The sequence below is a fragment of the Pyrus communis genome, chromosome 5 (genome assembly GCF_041283825.1).
Source record: "Pyrus communis isolate YQ-2024b chromosome 5, ASM4128382v1, whole genome shotgun sequence".
Lineage (NCBI taxonomy): Eukaryota > Viridiplantae > Streptophyta > Magnoliopsida > Rosales > Rosaceae > Pyrus > Pyrus communis.
This window is the reverse complement of record NC_142569.1, coordinates 1,335,134-1,357,377: the sequence shown is the minus strand read 5'-3', so window position 1 is coordinate 1,357,377 and position 22,244 is coordinate 1,335,134. Positions and strand designations below refer to the sequence as shown.

The 22,244-nt window shown below is 36.8% G+C and overlaps 2 protein-coding genes across 2 annotated transcripts; one reads left to right on the top strand and one right to left on the bottom strand.

Moving 5' to 3' along the window:
* Positions 1-393: 393 nt before the first annotated feature.
* LOC137723701 (NDR1/HIN1-like protein 10) lies at positions 394-1,239 on the bottom strand. The gene has a single exon (XM_068462895.2). It carries the CDS (start codon positions 1,201-1,203, stop codon positions 520-522), a length of 684 nt encoding a protein of 227 aa, XP_068318996.2. The 5' UTR covers positions 1,204-1,239; the 3' UTR covers positions 394-519.
* Positions 1,240-17,265: 16,026 nt separating this feature from the next.
* Positions 17,266-20,591, top strand: LOC137726592 (uncharacterized). Its single transcript, XM_068465527.2, has 6 exons — positions 17,266-17,588; positions 17,732-17,874; positions 18,047-18,229; positions 18,727-18,832; positions 19,821-20,025; positions 20,104-20,591. Exons 2-6 carry the CDS (start codon positions 17,854-17,856, stop codon positions 20,192-20,194), a joined length of 606 nt encoding a protein of 201 aa, XP_068321628.2. The 5' UTR covers positions 17,266-17,588; positions 17,732-17,853; the 3' UTR covers positions 20,195-20,591.
* Positions 20,592-22,244: the final 1,653 nt, after the last annotated feature.

The following is a 22,244-nucleotide window of genomic DNA, read 5'->3' as shown; positions in this document are numbered from 1 at the left end:
ATCTTTTAGTACAAAAGTTTTACATGATTTGGAGATAGAAGTTGAAGATTTTTACCAACTTTTTTCTCTCTAAAAGATTTATTTTCGTTTTTACATTCGAGGAAACATGGAAAGCATGTCGAAAAGTGTGAGAGATTGTCAGCAGTCTTTGCATTTGGACTTTTTTTCTTCTTTGCGTGACCCGTGACATATTTTTACTCAAAAAACAAGTGTCATTGGAAGAAGTGAAAAGTCTAAATGCAAAGGTTAGTGCAACTGTTGCTAGCACTTTGCAAATTGTTACAGAGGAACAAAAGTTAACAGAACAAGAAAAGAGGAAAACTATGCTTGAAGGCCTTTCTAGAGGTTCTAAATTTCAATAACATCCTGAATTAAAAAGATTTGCACCACAAATTCAATAATTTGAACCAATTAATGTAGAAAGATTGCACAACAAATGAAAAAAATCACACAAAGAAAGGGAAAATAAGAACATCAATTAATTTACAAACGAATTTAAAAAATAAAAAATGTCCCAACTCAGGTGAAATAAACAGGGCATCTCCTATCCTTAGAAATGGGCAAGATCAAGCCGTCCTGGCCCACATCAACATCACAGTTGGCGTGCACCCGATGACGCCTGCTATCCCACGCGTGGATCTTAAACCTAATCGTAGCCGTAAATTCAAGACGAAACACGACCGTTCCTTTTTTACGATCATTCGTGAACTCCATCCAACGCTGGTTATTCACCGTTAAGGTGGCCCCCTGAAACGACCCCATCACGATCGTCGTATTCTTTGGGCCTTGATAAAACAGGTCCAGTAAACCCGTGATTGACCCGATCTGTTGGTCCCTATAATACACCGTCGCGTCCATCGAATCATAATATATGCCTATATTATGGTTCGCGTTACGGGCCGTGGCATTGAACATTATCTCCGCATTTGCGAACCCGGTTTCTTGACCCAAACCCGGAACTGAAAATGCATGGATGTGAAATCTAGGGCGGTGGGGACGTAGGCTGAGCCATAGTATGAACGTTATCATACCAAGGATGAGGAGGAGGCTTAAGAAAATGGTGCATATGAGCTTGGAGACCCGGGTGGTGAGGCTTTCGCGGACGCGGTGGGCATAGTACCGGGTGGTGTGTTGACGCTTCATGGGCCGTTGTTGCTCCGGGGTGGTGGAGTACTGGATCGGCAGCCGGTCGGAGTTGAACATATTCTGGGAGAAAAGAAAGCGTGGGAGGAGGGTTTTGGTGAGCAGGACAGAAGTGTTCGTTAATGTAGTTGGTTTTATATATGTTGTGAAGTGAAGGGACGTTAAAGCATTTTGGTCTTTTTGCATGCAGAAAGAAAAGAACATTAACAACAGTATATCAATAGGTTTTGCATATTCATGCTCATTGTATACGAAAGAATAAATGTTTTTAAGGATTCTGGAAAGTATATAACGAATTTCTAAAAAGGAAATAATCCTGTGAGCCGGGGATCCGAAAGGTTTATTTGCTTCATTCATGAACATGGCACTAATTGTTAGAATCCTTTAATTATTCATCGTAGTATTAATCAAAGTCTGAATAATTAATCAAATATATAAGGTGTGATTGTGACAGTATCATCGGATACCTACTTTACATACATGTTACAAGTTATGACATTGTTTAGGCCTGAAATTCATATTTTCGACTGAATTGAAGTCAGCCCAGAAAGGTGACTGCAAGTCTTGACCCTTGATTTGACCAGGATAAAGTAGGACGGTCTTGAGATCAAGATCGGTTTCTGTTGAGATTCAAGTCATTTATTAAAGGATTAGAATTGGATTTTTAGATAACGGTTGAATTTATCACTTAGAGCAACCAGATTCAGAATCTTAATGCAAATGAAACTCAGTGGTGATGAGTTTTGATGAAGGTAATTGTGAAGATAATTCTGCATGGTTGAAGAATATGCTGAAGAATTGGAATATAATCTGAATTCTACAACTCGGCAGACTTTATCATCACGAAATTCAACCTTATAAATAGAAGTAGTTTTGCAACATAGAGGGACTTTCAATTCAACACACTAACAAATGCTCTACATAAAACCTTCTCATTCCATGAGAAAAATACTAATTAAACACCACTGAGTTGACATATCAACAACATATTTAATTCGGTTGAACATCACTGGAGCCGTAGAATTAGCTTGGTCTAGGAGTTTTTTCAGTTTGGTTAAACAACACTTACTGCTTAGTTGACTGGTTATCTATCCTAAATTTAAGCAACACCTACTTCTTGTTCGACTAGTTATCTATCCTAAATTTTGGTCTAGGAGTTTCTTCAGTTTGGTTAAACAACACTTACTTCTTGGTTGACTGGTTATCTATCCTAAATTTAAGCCAGCAAAGAGTCTTTGATTGTTTCAGCAAAAAGTCTTTGAATCTTTCACAGTAAGAGGCCACTTCATTAGCTTTCTTGACAAAGTGAGGTGTTATACAAGTTACACTATATTCGGGACACTGAATACCAACCGTTATTGGCCTTCTTAGCAAAAGGCATAAATGTGTCTTCAAGTTATAAAACCCAAGGCTGAGAGTGTTTCTTCCTCAGTTGAAATTGCTTAATGCAGAAAGCGACAATGCATTTCATCACCATATCACGCACCGCATCCATTTTACTCATCTGACCAAACTCAATAGCGAGTTGCCATGCTTGCATCAGCAATCATTCTCAAAAAGACATCGTTAGTTTATAAATTGCTTCGACTTAGTCTGAGTAATTTTTGAGTCAAAATTTTAACACGCCATGTAGGACCAAAGTACTAAAATTGCAAAGTTTCCAAGTTCAAATTATTTAGCAGCATGCATATCTAGTACAACTGCATGCGTTGCAGAATTTACATAGAAAAAAATATCAATTTCCCATGCTGGGCCAGAGTTTACTGTACCCCCGCAAAAGAGGGAAGTAGAAAATGGGATCCCACTCCCACTTGCAGAACATCTTCGCCGTCCACATCAAGGGGATGGAAAAGTACTTGCAACAAGAGACACAGAGCGTTAGTACGAACTGCTCATCCAGCCTTGACATGCGGTTAAACTTAATTAATTAATTTAAAACCCTAAAGCCCACACAGACACGGAATCACAGATATGATGGGTCCAGATGCGGCGGTTGGCATGACGACAGTGCTTTCTCGTCGCGACTTGGGCTCGATGGAGGTTCAAGCTTAGCCACCTCGAGACAGCCCCTCGCAATCGGCGTTGCACGTTAATTCATTTGCATGCAATAATACAAATGACTCGCACAAACAGACACAGTACGGGTGTCTGGAGTGTCACAGCGTCACAGTGTCACGGTGTGGTGGCGCTGAAGGGGGGAGGGGGGCTACCTTATCGCTATATGCTCATACTACATGGTGATCTGTCGTTATCAACATTTTCCATCAAAACAGCTTAATTTGTCAAGTGTCTGTAATTAGAAACTTCAACGGTCGAGCCTTTTATGCAAAGGGATCTTCATTTTTTTCAAAAAATGAGGATTAAGTGTGGAACTCACTCATATCGAACTTCAACGATCCGAACTTTCTACTTTGTAAGTCTCAATTCATAGATCATACTTACAAAAATTTAATTCAATCCAAAACTATTTACCTAGTTAATTATCAAGATAAAAATTTATTGTTTCTTATATAACAAAGTATTCGTTAATTTCTTTGAACCTAGTTCGATGTCTTAAATACTTCTGATTTGGCTAATATTTTGCAAGAATGATCTATGAGGTGTAACTTGAAAAATAGACGGTTCAAATCGTTAAAATTAATGTAATGTGGACTCCACAACTAATCTTCATTTTTACAAAAAAAAAAAAAAAAAAGAAGAGAAATTAGGTTCTCATCCTTCTTTTTGCTACTCCATTGATTAAAATCCTATTCATTTTCAATTTTTGATCAAAGTCCTTGGGTATTATAACATCATTAATTATTTCAATAATAAATTTTTTTTTTATTTCTAAATATATTCATTTAATGTTAAAAATGTTACAATTAGTATATTTATATTTATGACTAAATTTTTTATCATATATTTTTAGCTTTAGTTTGTACCCATTTTTAATTTGTACCAATTTTCTTTTCAGTTTTAATTTGTACCCATATATTAAATTCTTTTTGTGCCCATATTTTTTAAAGTTTATTTGTATTTGTACCCATATTTTTTTTTTTTTGTACTTTTTATTTTGCTAAATGTACCCATGCTAATTATATGTACCCATGACACACCCCGACCCAGAATGTCCACTAGGACCCCAAATCGAGCTGTGTTGGCCGACACCTGGAAGGTGACGAAGCCATAAAGTGTGATAGTGTATAAAATATGAATAAATTTGAACCTAAAAGTGTCTAAATACCAGAGTGCGCTACGAGTGGGAGCGAACCCATTTCACACGCGATGTCAGAGCATAAGTAAAGTACAGTAGTGTGGGTAAGAATCATACCCTTAAAAGTAGCCACCAATACTAAGATTAGCCATATATCCTCGTCGATACGAACTCAGCAGTTAAAACCTGAAGGGGTACAAAACAAAAAGTGTGAGTAAGCAGTAAAACCAAGCTTCCCAAAACTATTACTTTTCTATCAGTAATTACCCCTCACTGTAATTCCCTTATCGTTTTCTATAGGACAGTACAACATATATATATATATCCACCTATGCTAAAAAATGGCCAAAATCACGAGTATGCCATGTCCATAGACTCTACTATGCATTAACAAGTAGGCCAAATGAACTTAATCAATATAAAATGATACATTAGCCGAAATCACCAAACGTGACCCGTACGACTGTACTTATATCTCATAAATCATCCCTGCACACGAGTCGGAACCACCTCTAGTGGTCTGTACGATAGGACTGGGTGTAAATAAGTACGCTCAAGTGCTACGATCAAGTGAAGACTGTGCGAATAATTGCGGGTCACCTACGAGTCGGAACCACCTATAGTGGTCTGTACGACAGGCATGTGCACCTACCTTGAGTCCAAGGTGAGCGTAAGATGCAGGAGGTGAACATCACATGAAGGACTGTGCCCTGACCACGGGCAGGAGCACTAACACCAAGGTGCAGGTATTCATATCTCATCAATCAATACTAGCATACAAGTCGGGAGTCACCTATAGTGACCTGTACGACTTAATCTATAGCTCATCAAACATCCCTGCACACGAGTCGGAACCACCTCTAATGGTCTGTACAACAGGACTGGGTGTAAATAAGTACGCTCAAGTGCTACGATCACTTGAAGACTGTGCGAATAAACCTACGAGTCAGAACCACCTATAGTGGTCTGTACGATAGGCATGTGCACCTACCTTGAGTCTAAGGTGAGCGTAAGGTGCGGAAGGTGAACATCACGTGAAGGACTGTGCCCTGACCACTGGTGGGAGCACTAACACCGGGGTGCAGGTTTATGAGCTCTCAATGCATCTCAATATAACATGTGCAACTCATGGCAACCAGTACGACAGTATCGGAGTTGCCTAACACATAAATGTAGTCATGCTATAACTCAATCGATTCAACTAATACCATAAACTCACCTGAACTTACCTGGGTGTCCTGCGTTCACCTTTGCACTTGAAAGCATTCCTAATAATTATATGCAAGTACTATACATATGGATATACATGATGCAATCTAATACTCAACCATGTCGTAGCATTTTCAATTATATACAATACGGTGTGAAATGTACAATCAATAACGCCCTACTCCCGAACTACTTATTTTTAGGGATAATTATCCATGACAACCCAATTAACACTAATTTAACTAACTAATTCACAAAACTAAGATATGTCTTTACCAATTTCCTTCGCATTACTCAATTTCCCAAATAAGGCTTTTGTCTCAAATATATTATGACTGCATCTAACGTCTCGTTAGACTGCCTACGTACCCTAAACAGGGATCAAGTCATTCGTAGTTCATATAGTACTTCAAGCATTCACAATAATTATATGAAGGTAATATACCTAATCAATTTAAAAGTGTCGATAGAACTCTCAATAATATGTACGATAAAAAGGAAAAGATCCATTCACCTGAAATCCACGCTATGATTCTCTAGTGAACGCATCGAGGTGTCCTGAATGATTGGTGTCTGTGACCAATTGTTGAATCACATCTCAGAACTCTTATCAGTAGAATACGTAATTCACATAAAACACAACCCAAGGGCATTCTAAAATAGTTTGAGACTCATTGACCACAAGTCAACAGTCGATCAAAGATTGACGGTAGGGTCTACAACCCCGTATAACTTGACCCGGAAGATCCGCATATCAGATTTCCAATCCGCAACTCCCACAGATCTAAAATATGCTTCGAGAATAACATATTAAAATTTCATTACGATCTAATTGTCGGATCTCCGCCAATTGTCTAAAACAAGTGGCCGTGAACATTTATTTTACTAACTTACAAATTCAATTCGGGAAGATCTGTATGTCGGATTCCCGATCCATAAATTCATATGATCTTTAAATATTACGTATTATAATGTATCCAATTTTGGTGACGATCCAACGGTCGGATCGTCGATTCACATTTTTATCAAGTAACGTATCGTAATGAATTTAGGTTCCAACGATCAACCTACGTCATTCAAATAAAAAAACTGAATTCAAGACATTCGACATAGCCTAAAAATATCATTGGTGGCCCACTAGGCATGCGCCGCCGCGGGTGGCGGTCGGCCGCCCCGTCTCGCCGGAAAATCCAACTATTTCCAAAAATTCTCAAACTTCACAGAAATGAAGATCTCAGTGATTGGAGAAACTTTCATACCTGCCACGAAGTCCAAAAGTGGACGGAAGATGGTCAATTTTGCCCACAAAGCCGACAGATGCCTAAAACTTCCCGGTGTCGATTCGTCTTCTACAGTGGTCCAACGGGGTCAAGGTTGGTTGGGTTTTGCTCCTGGGATGATGGGCTACAAAGACCAAGTGGTGGCATCGGCCATCACTTTGCCGATTTTCCGGAAAATAAAAAAGGGTGCCCGGAGCACCGTGAGAACCGCCAACTTTCGTGTCCTCAAACCGCCACATACCGTGGTTAATCAAGGTGGTTCTTGGGTGGGTTTTGTAGAGGGGAATGAGAGCTTCAAGATGGTGGTGGTGGCGTTGAAAAACTCCATCGGAGTTGGCCGAAATCGGCCTTGGAAAATGGATGGTCACACAGGTCGGGCACGGGTGCACAGGAAGCTTTCCCCTTTTTTTGTTTTTTTTTCTTTCTTTTCTGATTGGGTCTCACCCTCTCCCTCTAATTTTAATTGGTTCCTTCCTAATTGTGCCTAAAATCTGATTGGCCACTTTCCCACAAGGTGGGAATTCAAATAATTTATAACTAAACTTTAAATACCCATTTTCAAACGTCTATAACTATACCGTTATAATCCGGACTCGCAAACGGTTTTCGCCTATGCATTCACACCAACGAGTACTACGAGAATATGTTAAACGAATAAGTCATACGTCTCTCTAGACGATAGTGAACATAAGTCAAAATATTTGCCTCTATGGCATTTTCGTAAATTCACGCTTTTAAAATAAAATAAAAACGTAAAATTTGGAACGGGTTGTCACAACCCATTCATGTAAAACTTTTTAATCTTAAAATGTACTCATTCTTAAATATCAATTTGTTATATGTAAAATGTACCCTTGTTTTTGGGAAGTGTTATTGGCACTCCAAAAATCTTATTCTACACTCCTCACAAATGTATTTTTCTTTCCTAATATAGAAAGTTTGGAGTGTATAATGAGATTTTTTCTAATCTATTTTTAAACTTATATGGGTACATTCTTTTTTTTTTATTATTTTAAAATATATCAATGTCAAGTTTAATCAAAGAAATTTACTAATGTTATTAAACCTAATATCTTTTTCTTTTTTTGTGATTTTGAAGAATGTACCCATGTTTTGATACAATAATTTTTTTGGTTAATTTTGTTGTGTAACATCCCACATCACCCAGAGGAATGATCCTTAAATGTATATTCTCATCCCTACCTAGCACGAGACCTTTTGGGAGCTCACTGGCTTCGGGTTCCATCGGAACTTCGAAGTTAAGCGAGAAGGGGGCTAGAGCAATCTCATGATGGGTGACTCACTGGGAAGTTGCTCGTGAGTTCCCAAAAACAAAACCGTGAGGGAATGGTAAGCCCAAAGCGGACAATATCGTGCTACGGTGGTGGAGCGAGCCCGGGAAGTGATCCGCCCCAGGCGGGGATGTGATAATTTGGTATCAGAGCCTAACCCTGGCTGCGTGTGTGCCGACGAGGACGTCGGGCCCCTAAGGGGGGTGGATTGTAACATCTCACATCGCCCAGGGGAGTGATCCTTAAATGTATATTCTCATCCCTACCTAGCACGAGGCCTTTTGGGAGCTTACTGGCTTCGGGTTCCATCGAAACTCCGAAGTTAAGCGAGAAGGGGGCTAGAGCAATCTCATGATGGGTGACCCACTGGGAAATTGCTCGTGAGTTCCCAAAAACAAAACCGTGAAGAAATGGTAAGCCCAAAGCGGACAATATCATGCTACGGTGGTGGAGTGAGCCCGGGAAGTGATCCGCCCCGGGCCGGAATGTGACAATTTATTGTAACATCCCACATCGCTCAGGGGAGTTTAAATGTATATTCTCATCCCTACCTAGCACGAGGCCTTTTGGGAACTCACTGTCTTTGAGTTCCGTAGGAACTCCGAAGTTAAGCGAGAAGGGGATTAGAGCAATCCTATGATGGGTGACCCACTGGGAAGTTGCTCGTGAGTTCCCAAAAACAAAACTGTGAGGGAATGGTAAGCCCAAAGCGGACAATATCGTGCTACGGTGGTGGAGCGAGCCCAGGAAGTGATCCACCCCGGGCCGGGATGTGACAAATGGTATCAGAGCCAATCCTTTGCCGGAAGTGTGCCGACGAGGACGTCGGGCCCCTAAGGGGGGTGGATTGTAACATCCCACATCGCCCAGGGGAGTTTAAATGTATATTCTCATCCTTACCTAGCACAAGACCTTTTGGGAGCTCACTGACTTCGGGTTCCATTGGGAAGTTGCTCGTGAGTTCCCAAAAACAAAACCGTGAGGGAATGGTAAGCCCAAAGCGGACAATATCGTGCTACGGTGGTGGAGCGGGCCCGGGAAGTGATCCACCCCGGGCCGGGATGTGACAAATGGTATCAGAGCCAATCCTTTGCTGGAAGTGTGTCGATGAGGACGTCGGGCCCCTAAGGGGGGTGGATTGTAACATCCCACATCGCCCAGGGGAGTTTAAATGTATATTCTCATCCTTACCTAGCACGAGACCTTTTGGGAGCTCACTGACTTCGGGTTCTGTAGGAACTCCGAAGTTAAGCGAAAAGGGGGCTAGAGCAATCCCATGATGGGTGACCCACTGGGAAGTTGCTCGTGAGTTCCCAAAAACAAAACCGTGAGGGAATGGTAAGCCCAAAGCGGACAATATCGTGCTACGGTGGTGGAGCGGGCCCGGGAAGTGATCCGCCCCAGGCCGGGATATGACATGTTGAATGTACCCATGTTTATATATATACACACACACAATAGTATATTTATATTTTAATATTTTTAATCCCACAAATTATGGTTTTTTATTTAAAATCTCATTTATATAAACAACTAAAATTTCTAATTTTTAATTTAAAAAATATAGTAACGTACATAGAAATAAATTATCACATTAATTTCAGGGACCTCGATAAAAAATTAAAAACCACCAAAGTTTCAATCAAAGAATATTCATAATTAAGGACCGCATCCAAAGTCTCCCAAAAAAAAAAAAAAATCTATTTCCTTAAAGGCTTCCTCTATATATATATATATATACACACCTTTTTTAGCTCTAGCTTACGTTAACGTCACCCCAAAATAGATTACATGTGATGGAAACGGTGAAACTTGGAGGACATGATCGATTAAGCAATGTCCTTAATTAGACCGTTGAGCACAATGTTGTGTAAAATATATGTTGATTCTTTGACAATATAGACTCATTACAATTGTCCAAGAGAAGTTACCACTTTTTTTATGGATGTAACTTCAGACATATCCTATTCAGTTAATTGAATAAATAAATAGTCGCTTAGTAGTACAGTCTAATGATATTTCTATTCATTTGTAAGTGAGATATCTTAGGTTTGAATCTCGAGAATGAAAAGTTCACAACCAATTTGTTCCCCCCTACCCCCCACCCCAAATCAGTGTGTGTGTGTGTGGTTGTATTCAAAAAATTGATTTCGTTCACTTATTAATTCAGTGATATACACACACACATGCAATGCGTGTGTCAATATTCTAATATTATGATGTATCTTTCTACATAATTACAAACATTGTGAAAATTGTGGGAGTAGGATTCTCTCCCCTCCAATTGTCTTCCCCTTCCCTCCCCTCTTTTCTTTTTGTCTTTTTCTCTCTATAAACAAATTCACACAAGATGTTGATGTGGCTTAATCGTAACTATTCAAATAGAAGATGATTGGATGGGAGAAAATTTGGAAGGAGGAGAATCATACTCCAAAAATGTGTTACCATATTCATTGATATCCTAACAACATGTATTAAGAAAATGAGCTAGCTCTTGCATGTTTAATTAAGAGTAAGTAAAACCATTTAACATTAGTGGTTAATCTAATCCATTACTCAGATATTTATTGATTTTAATTATGTGAATTATTCCTTTCGATTGATATATTAAAGATCAATCGAGTTACAAGATAACCCAGCACATGATTTTATGTATTTTTATCGACATAGCACAGAAACAATATTGCAAACATATATCTTACCCTACCAGTCACTAGAAATCGAACTGTTTACAGATCATATGGGATCCCACATTTATACCCTTTCTCTTTCAGTTTTATTGGAACTTTGTCACGGTCTCTGAATTTTTGTCCTTCTTATTGTCTGCATGCACATCTATTCCAAGTCGGTCCTATGGACATTTCTCCTTTTGTTCTGCCACTTAATTACAACTTTTAACTTATAAGTTCTCTTTTGTTGGATAGCATATGGTTGGTTGGTTCAAACTTTGATGAACAACCGAGATCGACCGAAGATTCCGATTAACTTCTAAGGACTCAGTCACTCAGGCCATGCACGTCCGTATGGAATGAGAGCAGCGTAACTAGTAGAGTGGCCATCAGTCAACACCCCATAATTTGTCTGTTCCTTGGAGGCCAGGGCAAAGATTGGGCCACGTTTTATCTTTTGAGACCTTTCTCTATCGGATCACGTTTTCACAACTCTGCAGGCGTTGTAATTTCATTCCCCCATCCCTTGAGCAAAAGCGACCTATATGTAAAATAGCCTCTATATATCTGTGATGGATTTAACAATGCAAATGTAGTATCTAGATTCATGGAAATTTTTACATCATTGTTCAAAGTTCTTACTAATATATTGCTACAAGAATTTAATTTGTTCAACGTAAGTTTATGACATCGTATATGGCAATTTTTTTATCAGGGTCAATAGCCTTAATAGCTAATCTAAAGCTTTTTTGAGTAATGCCATTATGACCTAAATCATAAATCATCTTTCTTTTAAGTTACTTTTTTCAGATCAATCATGTTCAATTATTTGACATTATGACCTAACCATTTGGCCATGATTTGGAGCAATTAAGTTCCATGCCCTTTAGAGCAGCCAAAAAAGCTTGAAAGTAATTAAAATCTAAGCCACATCATTTTCAGATGAAACTTGTAATGTTAGTTAGTTCATTCAACAAAAGCTAGGAGTACAATTAAGACCAACAAAAATGCTTTGGTGAAATTGAAACCCCACCACTTCCACACATATGTCATAATTTCATGATTACAATGCACCTTCCATATAGCATTCCATAGCCAACCACCATTTGAAACTCTATAAACAAGTTTTCTATCGTCTAAGTAAACATTGTTGGATGATTCATATATATATATATATATATATATATATATATATATATATATATATCTTGCATTAGGCGGTATTACTAATTAATTATGACACCTCTAATACCATGTTGAATTATCAGAGAGAGAGAACGGAGGCTCATTTCCAACAACATTAGTATTGTCTCCAACTTGGTAACTACCACCTGTACAATCTATTAGGTGTGAAGTTTTATCACAAAATGCCTCATTATTAGTTGGAGTAAGGTTATGATATTTAAATTATTTCTACTTTATTTCTCTAGTCAACGTGGGATATTCAACAAGAATTGGAAATGAAAACTCCTATCTATTTTTTATTGGCTAAGATCCGCAAAAATAGACAGGTTGGGGGATTTCCACCTATCAGTATTCGCTGGCCTGGATGTCTGCATAAACAATATTATTTAGACACTGGAAATACATTATGAATCTCTGATTGAGTGAGATACAGAAGAAATAATGAATTATAATATGAAGCCATACAGAGAGAAACATTCTCCAGTATCATGATTTTTGATAACCCAGTAGATCGACACGTACTTTTCATATTCATTTGCATAGAAAAGAACCGATCGACTGATGAAGTTCAAACTTCAAAGTGATTATATTCATACATAGCCTGCTGTAAATGGAGAAGCAAACACAAAGCAGAAGACTGCACAACACAATCAGCGGGGAAGCAGCAACTTACAGCTTTACGAATTACTTCATTTGAATTTCAGAATATGCCTTATCATATATATATGGAGCACTTTTCTAACAGAGATTTTGCTTTATTATAGAAAAACAAACATGACAATCTTATAAGACCTCTTATACATTTCACTGTTTTCCTCTTTTTGACTCCCAAATATGACAATCTTATACGGTATTTACAACTTCCCACGAAATTATATCGTCTCGATTTCATCGATAATGCAGTTGAAGGCCTGCAGGATATATAAATTTTTTATTGTTTGTATTTGTAGTGTTGATTTTTAATTCCTGTAAGTGTTGATTTTTAATTCCTTTATGTACATTTTGAACAACCATTATTTGCATGGCTTAGATGAAATAAGGATATGCATGCCCTAAACACTCATGATTCTGCACTTCTTGGCGGCCATACACGTTAATTTTCACCTCATCCTGTTGTGGTCTCTACTTCGATATCCTTCCCTTTGGTTCTTTGTGCAAATCACAACCGTCAATATAGACAAAAGTGGGTACATCCTATGTTTGTTTTTTCCGACATTGCCTGCATTGTCTGGAACTGTAAATAATTTAAGGTCGTCCTTCTCAAGTGTTAAAAGTTGTCACTAAGAACCAAAGGGAATTTAATCTTAGCTGTTATTGCCTAATAGCTTGCTTCCTCAAGAATCAAAAGTCACTTTGCACCTCAAAATTGAAGATGCATGCGTTAAACACATAATTTTGATCCATAAATTCAAAGATAAACTTACCTACATACCTCTGTATATAATTTTATGATACTAACAATGACATCTCGTTACAAAGAAATTCTTCTCATAACTTTGAAGCGTGCTCAATTTTGATTTTATTTAAAGCTACAAGCCTACAATAACCAATAACGGAAATCGCATGTTCCATCTCAACTGCTACACGTTGGTGTCAAAATCAACTAATTTTAAAGCTTCAGAACAATTTTTATAGAAAACAATGAGGATCAAATTTAGCTGGTGGGGAATTCATCTAGAATAATAATAGAACCTGTCATGTTATCTTGGATTTTATGTATGGTTTAATGAAAGGGAATTGTTATTAGCACTCCAAAAATCTCATTCTACACTCCAAACTTTCTATATTATGAAAGAAAAATACACTTGTGAAGTGTATAATGAGAATTTTGGAGTGCCAATAACACTTCCCTAATGAAATTGTGGTTACTTATTGTTCTAGTTTAGCACTAAAAGACAAAATAAAACAACAAAAATAACCTTATTCGTTAGACTAAATGGAATGTCATGTAATCAAATTTAAAGATAGGAGCAAGTTCCAACCGATATGTTGTCAATCCTATGTGGATTGACATATGAGAAAATATGATGTCAAATAATTTTTAATTATTTTATTGTGTGGATCTCATTAATGCACTAATTATAGATCTTGAAATTTTATTTTAACTGATTTCTTTTTAAAATAGATCCTACAAATATCATTTATAATGAAAAAAACATATCGGTTCAAAAAAAAAAAAAATCCTAACATTACCACATCAATCATTAAATTAACATTTGATATTTATCTTTTGAGATGCTCTTAAATAGATAAATACCGACAAAGATGGACACGATTTTTGTTCTAACGCAAACAGAAAAGTGAGGAAGATAGGGACAAAACAAAAAGAAGAGGAAGAAGGAGGGAGAGGAGGCGGCGGCGGCGGCGTACACCCTGATATGCGCCGCACCTTTGCTTGCCTCACCATGTGCCCTTTCATGCTTTTTTTTTTTTTTTTTTTTTTTTTTTTAAATGTGCGCTTTCATGTTTATCTGGTTATCTCACTTATTAATAAAGGTTCCATTCCACATCATTCCTTTTTCTAATCTTGTTTTACTTTTTGTTTTAGTTATCTACCTTAACTTTAGCTCTGAAAAAGTACGATGGAATTAGCGTTTCTTTATAATTATTTTTAAAATAATTGAAAAATGCTTTGAGACTAACTTCAATGGTGGGCTAAAAACTAAATTACTCTCCAAAATTTTCTCCCAAACCCAATCCAACCTAACCAAGGCCAAATTCCCCCCAAAATTTAGCCCAAAAATCAGAGTGGAATCCACCCAATATTTATCGGAAATTTTTTTAGATTAAAATGTTCATAAAATTAATTTACGATAGTCTACATATTTTTTTTTTTTTTTAATTTAATTTAACAAAAAAAAAAAAACCTAAGTTCATTCTTTAATAATCCCGGGCTAAAATTTTAGACTAGAACGGTTAGAGCAGAAAAGCTATTTCTGGGCTAAAAGCTAAATTTTTGGGGCTAAAATATTTGGCTTTTAGCCCAACTGTCACATCCCCGCTCGGGGCGGATCACTTCCCGAGCCCGCTCCACCACCGTAGCACGATATTGTCCGCTTTGGGCTTACCATTCCCTCACGGTTTTGTTTTTTGGAACTCATGAGCAACTTCTCAGTGGGTCACCCGTCATGGGATTGCTCTAGCCCCCTTCTCGCTTAACTTCGGAGTTCCTACGGAACCCGAAGCCAATGAGCTCCCAAAATGCCTCGTGCTAGGTAAGGATGGGAATATACATTTAAGGATCACTCTCCTGGGCGATGTGGGATGTCACACCAACCATTGGAGATGGTCTGAGTAAAAATAATTTTAAAAATAATTTTTAATAAAAATTAAAGCAATTCTTGAAAAAGTACTTGCAATGCTTCTATTTCTAGAAGAAGCACTAATTATATTCTTTCACGAATCACTTCAAGTGCTTTTGGAACCGTTAAACATTTTCTCTAAAAGAGCTTCAGTCCTTTTAATAACACTTCGAAACGACCTCTTATTTGTTGAGAAATGCTTAAATTAAAACTGTCAATTGACTCTCTGCTACCTCGTATTTTTTACACTATATTTTAAAATATTGACAGAAAAATTAGAGAAAAATGCTCTCAATATTTTAATTTTTAATAATACAGATAGTCTTGGATTAAAAGGATTGATAAGTATATGTGGTGGTTAGATATGAAATAAACCAATTGGTCATGATTAGCGTGCCCGCTAGAGCCCGTCACGTTCTGTTTAAATTACATTATAATAGTTTAATTAAAATATCATCTTGTTATAAACATGTTAAAAAATAATACGAGTAGTGTTTGATTTAAAACATTATTTGATTACAATAAAAAGCAAATTGGGATATAGACCTGATAAGGCTATGACAAAGCCACAATTTTCTTTTCTTTCCTACGATGCGGTGCTAAAAAGCAACTCGAATCACATGTAAATTGACTGCACACAGGTTCGCCGTATTGGCTCAAACTCGATTTCAACGCAATCAAAATGTCTTTATAATTTTTATCTTGAACACTACATTGAAAGTGAGAACTCGATTTCAAACTTTATATTTACAATTCAGGTAGATAATTCTACATCAAATAAAGTAAACGGAAAGAGAGAAAGGAGACCAAGAAAGATTTTTAAGAAGATTGTCGTCAATCCCTCAACCAAAAGCAGAGAATTTTTCTCTGATTTCTGCTCTAGACTGCTAGAATTTTCAATATGTTCCTCTATAAAAAAATAAAAAATAAACAGTTTCTTTTTATTTTTTTGAACAATCAATACTATCTGCATTAAGCGGCTTGTTAGATTAAACTATAAGTCCATTTTGTAATTCATTATTGGATTTATTTTTTTTTTTTGGTCAAGTGTGATTCATTATTGATTTAGTCCACTTCGTTGGATTAGCCATTCGCTAACTATCTACATCAGTTTTTATATTATCTTTTATTAAATTGTGATAAATATAAATATAAAAATTAAATATTATTTGTCCTTTTTTCTATTCATTGTATCTCAAATTTTTATTGAGGTTAACTGAGAGAAGATTCGGAGATCCTTCAATCACATTCGTTTATCGTACATTGTGCGGGTCAATTTTTGTCAAGTACTGTTTTATATTTAATTTTAAATAAAAAAATTTACAATGATTTATGACCGTACAATGTACGATGAACGAATATAATTGGAGAATCCTCAAGATCATCCTCCTAGAGGTTAACTAATCTATGTTGTAGATGCTATATATATATATATATAATTGTTATTGGCATTCCAAAAATCTCATTCTACACTCCAAACTTTCTATATTTGGAAAGAAAAATACACTTATAAGAAGTGTAGAATGAGATTTTTAGAGTGCTAATAATACTTCTCTCTATATATATATATATATCAGCATATATAATCGTATGGATTCATAAATGTAATGGGGATGAATTTTTTTTTACTATTTTATATGAATAATATGTAAATTAATTTCCATTTATTTTCATAGATGACATACAATTTTTTTAACTATTTTTCATAAAAATGGTTAGTTTTTTAAAATTAAAAATTTGTAAAAGATGCATAAATAAATAAATTTAATTAAAACTAAAAAAATAAAAATAAAAAACTAGACTAAATTCAACAACATCATAAATTTCTGAATTATACTTTTATATTCAAATTTTATGTATGATAAGTTCGATATTTTAATATATCTTTGTCGCACTTTTTTTCAAAAGACATTATAATTGTAAAAACAAAGAATTTAATCACTTTGAATAAGATAAAAAAACGTTAAGATTATAATCAAACACCAACTCGTGGCATAAAAACACCAAGAAATTTCTCAAAGACTCCCCACATGATCACATTCTTGCATCCTCACTCCCTTTCTGAATTTCTGTCTCTTCCTCCGCAGCCAAAAATTCTAACCTCTCTCTCTCTCTCTCTCTCTCCCTCGCTCCGTCCATTTTTCTCTTCTGCAACAAGGTTTTGCTGGAGAAACAAGATAAAAGACTCATTCTTCTCTTCCGGGTGACTACGTTTGCTGAGGTTTATAATTTTTTGTTCAACCACTTGGGGAAGTTGGAAGAAGAAAAAAGTGAAAGAAAATAATCAGAAAGTCGCAGTCTTCGTGTACAAAGTGAGTTTCTTTCTTATAATTTACGGGCTTTGTTCCATCTGCTATTTGTTTGTGACTTTGTTCCAGTTAAATCTTTCCAGTTTTGACTTATTGGGTTGTTTTCTTTTGATTTTATTTTTCAAATTTTCTTATTTCCCAACCAGGTGGTGACTGGTGATTGTCCCGTTCGCAACGCAATTTCTGACGCTCCTGATACCACCCATTCTCTTCCTCTCCTCCATTTCTCGGTTCCTTAGCTTTCATTTTTCTACTAACTGACAGAAAAATGGCGGAAAATCCAAAGTTGGTAAGAAAAATTAAATCCAACATTTTCTGGGTTTTCTTTATTTTTTAATTGGGGTCTCGAAAGTTGCTCCATTTTTGTATTGTAACTGTTCCATTTGAGTTCCAAATTTTCAGAAAAGTTTTGAGTTACAGGGACTCTGTTTCTGAATTCGGGTTTCTGGATTTTGGTTTAGGATTCAGGTTCTCAGGAGGTTTACGGATTAGAAGAGAAAATGAGCACCCAGAAAATATCCGTTTCAGATCATATAAACGGGTTTCACCACACCGCCGATAAATCTGACAGCTTCGTCATCGACATGGAAAGCTTCTCCCATGGCGGCACCGATAAAGATGTCGCTGCAAATTCTAGAGTCTCGGTAACGTTCTTATTCCTCTAATTTTTATTTACTTTTTCATAAGAGTTTGTGCATTTTTCTTTTCTTTTTTTCTCTTTGGATTTCGTAAAAGTGGCATCTTCTAATGGTAGTTAATCTCCCAATTAGTCATGGTATTTTTTCCTAAATGTTGGTGGGTAGGTCAGTCAGTCAGAAATATTTTCGTAGATTTTCATCCGATTTTGAATTTTCATCTTTGTAAATTAGCGTAACTCAGAATGTTGTGCGGTTAAAAAAATAAGAATCATGACATTCTCGAAATAGAAAACAAATACTTATGAGATTGCGGCCATTGTAATCGAATGTGTTTCTCAAGCAACAAGCAGCATCATTGCTTGAGACAACAAAAGTAAAATTGCAAATGCAAGTTGTTCATTATTATTTTTTAAACTCTGTTTTTTACCCTTTTTTGCCTTCTTTTTCCTCTTACAAAATTGTAAGTGTTGACAAATTATTTATGTTGGATGATAATGATGCAGAGAAATGTCTCCCGGAAATGGTCTCAGAGAGGTGGGGAGAAGAAGATAATCCGAAACGTCAATTCAAATAACAAAGAAGTTTCATCTACGACATCTTCACCTCTCGGTAATAAATTTTTCGGTACAACCGATATTCTACTTTAAATTAATTACTTTTCTGAGAGTGATTGCTCAGTTGAAATTGAATTGGCCTCCAGGGGTTTCAAACAATAAGAACAAAATGGAAAATTGGACCATACCTTAGTGTGTGCCACATTTGTGGTAATATATAATTGTTATCACCACCAACCTCTGCCAGCCTCACATTGAGATGGCTGACTCCCACACACCAGCCCTTACCAATTCCATATTATAATTGTTTCTTTATTATAATTAGGAAACCATTATCGGCACCACAGAACGGTTATCGTACATTGATTACGTGTAACGTCTCTTTAGAACTTGTTTGAAGTGTCAGTAACAACCTTCAGTTATAGATTGTTTGTTGGAGTGTCAGCAACCTTCAGTTACTTATTCATTTGTTAGTGTACCACCTAAGATAAACTTATGGGTATTTGAAATTTGTTAGCTGGAGATTAGTTAGGGATAAACATGAACCCACATCCATAATTCAAACTATGACCATCTCTAATCAATTTTATGTGGGGCCTTTGTGGTAAGTAAGTTGCAGTCGTGACAGTGAAATACAACCAGAATTTGGCTATGTCAATTGTGAGAGATTTTTCAATGTGCCTGAAACATGAGACAGTACGTCGTTTGATATTATATAAGTGGAGGGAAGTTTTTTTTTCAAGTGTCCCTCCACTTGTATAATGACATATGGCGTATGTTTCCGTATTCTTCGTATACTGAAAAATTTCTCATCAACTAGATGGTACAGTTGATGAATTTTTCAGATTTTGATTGCATTTTGATTTAGTTGGTAAAAGAAGGATTTACTGAATACCTTGCCCTTTTGTTTTGATTCTATGTTTGGAGGCGTAGGTAGTTATATGTACCAGCATTTTGGGAAATTTGACGATGAAATTCTAGTTAGGCTACATATCCTGTGCACATTTTGGTATGAAATTATTGAGTTGCAGCTACTGTTGTAGGCTCTAGCACGCCTGAAAAGTCCCCACTAGCTGTTGGGACCATAGATCAATCGAGCAACCCACACGTTCATCATCAGATCACAGTCACTGCCGCCAACATTGGCACCACCACCGAAGGGAGGTGCGTTGTCCGGAGGAATAGTTTCCGGCGCTCTTCCTCCTGGGGCATTGATCCCAAGAGGGTTCTCTTCTTCTTTGCCACCATGTAAGTTTACCGAGCTCTCTCTAAACCCTAAACCCTGTTAATAAGAGTCAATGACCGGAAGTGTTTTTTCGATGGCAGGTCAAGCATTGGAACAATCTTACTCATATACTTCACCCTTTCTATTGCCAAGTACAATGCAGATGAAACCAGTATTGACTGGCAGCAATGACAGAAGTTGTACACTTTCTAGTTGAATTTAAGACGCGAAACGATCCATAACGGAAAGGTGGCTCGTCGGAAAAAGCGGCTTCTTTCGACGAGAGATATGGTTTTTCAGATCGAGAAAAGCTAACAACATTCCATCAGCATGTCTTGGTACAGAAATCCAAAAGTCCTTTTTGAGGCACTTTACAAAGTTTTAGAAGTGAAGACAAAGACATAATGCATCGTGACAAGGAGGAGTCTTTCTTTTTTTTCTTTTTTTTTATGTAGATGGGTGAGATCGAAACACATGATCTGTTTTCTTTTGTAAAATACTTCTTTTCTCTACATAGATTAGTAGGAGGATGTGAATCGCCTTGGAGAACAATTATTGAAGATATCAAATCGCTTTCTTTTTTCTTCGATTATGTGAAGTATAATCATGTTTTTAGAGAAGCAAATTTCACGGCAGATGTTATTACTTCCGTAGGCCACCATGCTAGTAATATGTATTTGGGACGGGATGATCCCGCCTCAACCTAAAAATGCTTCTTTGTTCGACTCTCGGGGACTCAGGTGTTCCTAAGGCTTCTCTTAAATTGATTTTTTTTGTTTCTAAAAGATCAGTGGGAGGATCAGAAAGTCACATTATTCTTTGGGTTCTCCTTCTCATCCTTTTGCCTTCGCATTTTATTCGGAAAAATGATTTCCGCCCATCCCTGTTTGCTTGCTCCTTCGGCAATTCAACTTCAGCCGGCTCTATTTGTTGTATTTGGCTCCCATGTGAGTGGAGCAATTTGGTCTTCACGCATGCGCACTTGGAGCTTTTGCTTTAAGGAAATACATTTTTGGAGTTCCAGGAGTGCAATGGTGGAATTATATGCCTGGGTTTTTCTGGAAGGCTCTTTCCCTATGGCATTCAAAACCACAGAACATGCCATCCCCTATGCAAACATAAGCCAAAAACAAAGATAAACATATGATTCGTTTAACCTCAAAAGGAGAGTGGTTTTAAAACATTTACAAGTCACGTCATGAGAACGATGGGAAGGAAGAATGTCTCCGAAATTCAAAAGTCATGTAAGGACCACTGTGGCGGTATCTTAAGCTAATCACGAACGGTGGTGTTTTTGGCTTTGGAATACCGTCACAATGCATTCTCAGGCGTAGGTAATTCATATTTGGATTAAAATAGTTTGTGAATATGGTTTGCTCTTCAGGACTAAAGATTGCATATTTAAGCAGATGCGGGTTAGGCCAGTTTGGCAATGCACAAAGTCTTCCCTAGCAAAGCTGGCAATCAATTCCCTAATTGACAAGGAACTCTAGTATATTCCCAAACGCACCTAAAATACAATCTCACATGCTAGTCTAAATCTTTTACCCACCCTAAACTACCCTAATGCAGAAAGGAGAATTTTCACCACCCTCTTTAAAGAGTTTGGTTGTTTTAGGTATCACTAGGTCATCTACGATCGGTAGTAGTTAAAGTTTTAGTGCTCCCTAATTCCAGTAAGTCATAAATTACAGAGGTCAATTTAGAATTTAAGGTGAAGAACCTAACTTATAGCGACGAGTTATAAAAGAAAGATAAGAGCAAATCAAATCACTAAGGCATTCCATTTGAAAGAAGTAAATATCCATACTAATCTTGGCACATTGGAAATCCAGTGGGCTCCTAAGAGATAGAGTAGTAGAAGTTGGATGCTCAACCTGAAACCCAAACCCCGCCAAGAGTTAACAAATAGAGTGGCATCTGGGGCGAGCCTCCTAATAAGTTCATGCCAATGTCTTCGGTAAATGTACATGTAAGGTTATAAAGGTAATGAAAACCACGGGGATAGTTCTGTCTCTACAACATGCTAATTCAGCAGAATATAATGCAAATGGTGACAGGCTTGTACATTTCGAAATGACAACTAGCTTTTGTAATTTTGTATCATATGCATGTGCAAAGCTTGATTCAAACCAAAGAAAGCTTTTCAACAGAGAAACCTCATGGCTATACCAGACATTCATGTATTGATAACACTATATATATATATATATATATATATATATATATATATATATATATG

Bases quoted from the DNA above. Each gene is read 5' to 3' on its own strand.
- LOC137723701 (XM_068462895.2), bottom strand. From the start codon at position 1,203: ATGTTCAACTCCGACCGGCTGCCGATCCAGTACTCCACCACCCCGGAG.
- LOC137726592 (XM_068465527.2), top strand. From the start codon at position 17,854: ATGGCGGAAAATCCAAAGTTG. The intron at 18,833-19,820 runs GTAATAAATTTT...CTACTGTTGTAG, and splicing joins TACGACATCTTCACCTCTCG to GCTCTAGCACGCCTGAAAAG. The intron at 20,026-20,103 runs GTAAGTTTACCG...TTTCGATGGCAG, and splicing joins CTCTTCTTCTTTGCCACCAT to GTCAAGCATTGGAACAATCT.